This window comes from Limulus polyphemus, unplaced genomic scaffold (assembly GCF_000517525.1).
Source record: "Limulus polyphemus unplaced genomic scaffold, Limulus_polyphemus-2.1.2 Scaffold532, whole genome shotgun sequence".
NCBI classification, from domain to species: Eukaryota; Metazoa; Arthropoda; class Merostomata; order Xiphosura; family Limulidae; genus Limulus; species Limulus polyphemus.
In genome coordinates this window covers 178,319-184,178 of record NW_013666142.1, presented here as the reverse complement: position 1 = coordinate 184,178, position 5,860 = coordinate 178,319, and the positions used below count along the sequence as shown (strand labels likewise).

Below are 5,860 nucleotides of genomic sequence, written 5' to 3'. Positions count from 1 at the left end.
TTACAATCAAAATGTAACTAAGCTACTATCCTCATTAACGTATACAATTAAACTTGACATCAAAATGTAGTTAATAAATCAAATTTTAATATTATATAAGGTTAAATTTCAAAAGAAAATATTTATATAAATTCTAAATTTCCCCATGTATTTCTAATACGACATATGTTCTCCTCCCATTTGCCCATTTTTCTGTTTATTGTCGCCCCTCTTTGAGTTCCTGAGTTTAACATAAATGACTCATTATAGTATAATGTTATTCATTTTTTATAACTTCAATCTGCTTTTCTTAGAGATAAAAACCATGAAGTTGAAACCACTTATGCCCTCTTATAATATTCTTTCTTCCACAAATTTCTGATGATTGTCTAATATTTACTATTACATCATTTATAACAAATAGAAAGACAAAGTTTAACTCTTGTACCCAGAAGATAATTTTGGTTATTTCGCTGCATGTTGGAAGTTGCTGTTGCTGAATTCAGATCGATCAACTAAAAAATTATTTTAAGGCACTTTATCTCAACTTAGAAAGTGAGTTAAACTGTAATAATTATAAGACATTGTTTGCTTTGTGGTAGTTATATCATGTTTTTAAGTGCATATTTGAAGTAAATAAACACCATCATTACCAAAATGTAGGCTAAGTTTCATCAGCAGGCTGATAATAAGAAAAAAACAAGGCCAAATGTTCGTGTTAAATTTTTTGTTTTATATGTGTTATAAAAGTAACTAAAATGTAAAAATTAGGAACTTGCTAGTTAATATTAGGTTAGCTGATTAAAAAAATTTATTTTTTTCACAGAGTATTCTCATGAGTAGCTCATGCATTGTCATTTAATATGGTAGTTTCAGGTATATATTCACAATGTGATTTACAGCTTGTGTCACAGGATCATTAATTTAGACAAGGTTCAAAGAGAAATGAAACAATAAAAATAGATTTAAACTGTACCAGTCTTAAGCTGTTTAGGATAAATAGTTTTAATTTTCTGTTATAATCTGCAATCATCCTAGAAAGAAAGAGTAATTTAATTTTATTTAGATTTTGTTTTTTCTTTTTTAGTGATAGTTACAAGGTCAGTCAAATTGAGTGAGTACATTTAGTGTTAACATAAAGAGAATAACTAATAAATTGAAGTTTTATTGAAAAAAATGTTTATATTCATCTAGAAGAAGTTAAGAAAAGAAATTTGAAAACTGAGATGAAAAAGTATCTTTAATCTTGAAATAAAAATCACCTTGCACTCAGACCAGTCAGAGCCTGATTCACACACACTGGCTCCATGTATTCATAGACAAATCTTCAGTAAAAATACTGTGTACAAAAACTTGTAACGTTTGCTAAAAGTTTTTAAAAATGTGTTTTTGTCATGAATAGAAAATTTTCTTTTGAGATGTTTCTACAATTTCATTATCATTTACCACTAATTTAACATTAGTTTGAAAAAAAAAAAAGGTCTTTGAAAACATTTAAAATTGGACATTGAAAAATTCTGGAATTTATAGGTATCTAGGCAGCCTATATGAACTCTTTGAAGATTCATGAAATTTTCTGTTTTTATATAAATAAGCTTTATGTATTTTAATTACAAAGGGATTTTTTTAAAAGAAATTTTAAAGATGGTATTAATTTATTTATACTAGACTTCCCTCCATTGAATCATTTAGGTTATATTTGAATTAGTTTTCAGTGCTATAGATGCAGATTTTGAAGAGATACATCACACTTTTTGTCTAATTAATTTAAGTAAGTTAACGTTTATATGTGATTAAATTTAAATTACATGTTTACTGTTTTTAGGAAGGGGAATACAACCATGATTCAAATGTTGATCTTTATGATGATGTTATCACAGCCTCTACAGGAGATATGGGACACCCTGATGAGGTACATTAACTTGAATGTTTAAATGACTATTAATTTGCATTGTTGACATAGTATAGGGATTGAGGAGTAACTTAAATTTTCTAAGTTGACTAAACCTTGATATTATTGAAATAGGAACAAAGATTTTCTTTATTTTGGAGGGTACACAACTGATGATTCATTTTATTCTAATCATTATAGGTTGCAATTTTTATTTATTTATTTATGAAATTATATTTTTATCATTTTGTTACATAAAATGGGTTTGATGTAATGTATATTTTCTTTTCTTATGATCAGAAATTATTAATGATATAACTTTAGTCCTTACTTCTTGTCATTTAAGGATAAGAAAATCTAAAGTTAACTAACTTTAGCTGTAGTAAATTGTCATTACTTATCACATCCTCATCACTTTAAGACACAGACTTTACTCTTGACACCATTAGAAATAATTGACAGTTTAGTATTGTGTGTGAATTGTTTTTAAGCTTTATAGGGTTGCATACTGCCACAATAGTAGGATATAAGGGGCATTGCCATCCCATTTATGTTTTACTTTATTTTCCACTATTATTCAAAATCAACTAAGTTTGTAAGCTTATATAGTTTTCTTTTTCCATTAATTACAACTGTGTTAGATTAACAAAATAATAAAACCAAGGATCATGGATTTGCAACTGTAAGGTGATTCCATAGCTTTTCGTGTGATGTATTTTGAGCTGCCGTTTAAACTTAATCTTCAAGAACAGTACTTTCCGAGACAATAACTCTCCTCTATACATAGAAATATTATTTCCCTGACATGTCTGCCTTTGTGATTTGCATGCCACTAGCCTTGAGCTAACTCCCTCCAAATTCATGGGTTTAATGTAAATTGCAACAACTTCTCCACAATGATGACATCATGTGTCAATAGTTCTTCACCTCCATGAGCAGTAATTCCCCCTATGCACTTGCACTCACAATAACTGCATTTTTTTCCTCAGCGTTACATTCAACAGACCTGTTTAAAATTCTCGTTGCATTTGTTTATGAAACTTTGATTTTAATTTTCTTTGGTTTTTGTTTCAAAGGTTTTGATTCTTATCTTGAATTCTCAAGTTACAGTGACTTCAACTTTGTTCTATATGAGTGACGATGTTACATGCACAGGCTCTATGTCTACAGTGTCTTTGATAAGCCTGTTGAGGATGTTACTGCCATTGTAAAGTGTGTTATGGTATCTTTCATGCATGCTGGACCTTCTAGTACTGTCCATTTGGCTAACTTCCCTTCCCCTCACTTTGTGATTGACCAGGGTGAATATGAATTTGGACATCAGTTTCTTTCATCAGAATTTGCTTTGGGTACCTACCTACCTGTTGAGGTAAATCCTCAAACTTCTATACTATTTTAGGATTGATTTTCTCATGTATGTTCTTTTTTCTTTCTCTTTCAATTTTTCTCAGTTTTTGCTTCATGATCCTAATCCTCTGAATTGTTTAGTATTTCCTCCCTTGGATGACACTTGGATTCATGCTGATTCCTTTCTTAAATAGCTTTGCACCCATACCCACATGTCTTGTCCTTCTCACCTCCTTGATTTTCATGTTTTAGCTTACAACTGTTTTTCCTTCCCTTTTCTAAACTCAGTTTTTGGGATTTTGGGGAGTGTACACGTTGTCTCTTCTGATTCACTCTCTAGTGTCCAGTTTTATGTCTTCATCTTTTTGTCACCATCCTCTATGTCTGGGGTGTTTCATTGTGCTCCAGAAGGGTTTTCAGGGGAGGTTAATTCCCTTCTTTTTATCATGCTGGCTCATACCATTTCTGCCCTATCCATGCTCAGTTGGTTCTTCTGCTGTTGGGACTTTTTTTTGGGTTGGGATACTCTCCTTACTAATATATGCCTACCTACTTCTTATCTGCATGATCTCTGTCAGGTTCCATTTCTTTGATGTGAAGTATTCAGTAGTATTTCTGACCCGTTGAACACTCTGTTTCTCTGGTTTCTCACCTTTCACAATCTTGCTCTTCAACTTTTGTTCCTCGTTCTGGTTGGTGTGTCTCTAACCTTCTTGTTCCACCTTCCAGACCTTCCTCTAACCCAGTCTTTTCTTTGGCATGTCGAGGATGCGATATCAGATCCTTTTGCCAACCATGCCATTGAGAGGGTAATACAACACTTCCCCATGTTCTTAACCTTGTTCTGTTTGTGGTCACCAAAAATATTGGTAGTTGACCTATTGTCTATCAAATGATTTATTGTTGTTCCACAATTTACGATGTAGAATTTCTTTACTCTCTGGTGTCTTTCTCAGGATTCTTTGTTCTTGATTATGTACCTCCCCTCTCCTTTACTCAAGGAATTGTTATGGTGGCTAGACTATGCCAATACTACTTCTGACATTCTTTTAACATTCCCCAGATAATCTCTGTCTCTTCACCAATGCTTCCCTCTCAGATTGGGACACTTCTCTGAGTGATGACATGACTTCTGGCATTGGATATAGAATAAGTGTTCACTCCACATATCGTGTTCAAACTTTTTGCTAAAGACATGTTCCCATTTCCTGCCCCTTTTGGTGGATTAAATGGTAATTATCCATTCTGACAATTCCACGGTCATTTCATACATAATCCATCAAGAAGGTACCCATTCCAGAACCCTTTGCTTTAAGGCAATTGACAAACTCTTCTGGGCTCATTCACATTGGGTTTGTCTTGTTGCCTGTCTTGTGACAGGAGAATGAACCTAGTGTCAGACTGCTTTTATTGGTCAGACCTGGTTCTACACATGGAGTAGTCTTCTCTTCTGTTCCCTGTTTCTTACCTTTTAATTCTGGCTGTTGATGCTCTCAACCAGGACTGGACTCACATTTTTATATATGCCTATCCTTTTCTTTGCCTATTATTTTGGGTTCTTGCTTTGACATGTGACACTCCTTGATGGTGCCTTTTTGGCCATTTTAGCCTTGGTTTTTTCTGCTTCTTTGCTTTCCATCTAGAGCCCCTTGTTCTTTTACTCAGTGTCCCTTCTATTGGTTCAACCTCACATGCCCCTTTCTCAGCAAGGGACGTTGTCCCTCCATCCTTAGGAGTAGGATTTGTCAGGTCCATTGCCCATTGGATCTGATTTGTATAGCCTTCTTGTTGTAACATCTCTATTGCCCTTCCACTATGCCTGTCAATGAAAGTGGCAAGTCTTTCGTTGTTAGTCCATCTGCCACTCCTTTCCTCCTCGTCATCCTTTTGTGAACCACCTTTCTGCCTTGGCTGTTTGATCATGATTTGTCACTCTCTGCCATTGCTAGTTATCAGGTGACATTTGTCTACTATATTTCACTTTTCCCAGTACCACAGGATGTTTTCTTCCCCTGTCCTCTCCACCCTGTTCCACTCCTTCCTTCTTCACCAACCTCCTCGCCTGACTCCCATACCTAACTGGGACCTTAATGTAATTTTGTACACTCTCATATATGCCCGGTTCAAGCTGTTGGCTTCTCGTTCTTTGTACCACCTTTCTCTCAATACATATTTCTTCTTTTCACCTGTGGCTGCCATTTTTTGGATGTCTGTGCTGTTGATGCTTTTCACACCCTCTTCCACTGCACTTAAATACTTCTTTACCTGGTCCAGTCTTTACTTCCTAAGACTTCTACTACTTGGGAATGCAACTATACTTTCTCTCTTGTGTCCTGTTCTGGCTATTCAGTGTTACTTATCATGGACTTCTCCCTTTTGGGGTCCCCATCATCATCTGTTCCACCCTGGGAACCTCTCTTTTCCCCCTATCCTTAATGGGCGAGTTTGTCCTTTCTTATGGTTGGTATGTTCTTCCCTAGATATGGATGCTTACAGGCTTTTTGTTATGTCTCTTCATATCAGATTTGTCACCTCTCTCTCTCTCTCTCGTTCTTCTCTCTTCGTTTCGTACCTTAACTTCGTTAGGTATGGAAGTACTCCCTACCGACGGAACTAAAGTTGGTGGTACGGAACCTAACCCTT

The 5,860-nt window shown here is 34.8% G+C and overlaps 1 protein-coding gene across 6 annotated transcripts in view; it reads left to right on the top strand.

Moving 5' to 3' along the window:
• Positions 1-5,860, top strand: part of LOC106458905 (cleavage and polyadenylation specificity factor subunit 6-like) — an 82,698-nt gene that overhangs the window by 16,207 nt on the left and 60,631 nt on the right. For all 6 annotated transcript variants that reach the window (XM_022385276.1, XM_022385278.1, XM_022385277.1 and 3 more), the window contains exon 3: positions 1,805-1,891. In XM_022385276.1, the coding sequence (XP_022240984.1) occupies positions 1,805-1,891 (87 nt within the window). The remainder of the gene's footprint in view (positions 1-1,804; positions 1,892-5,860) is intronic.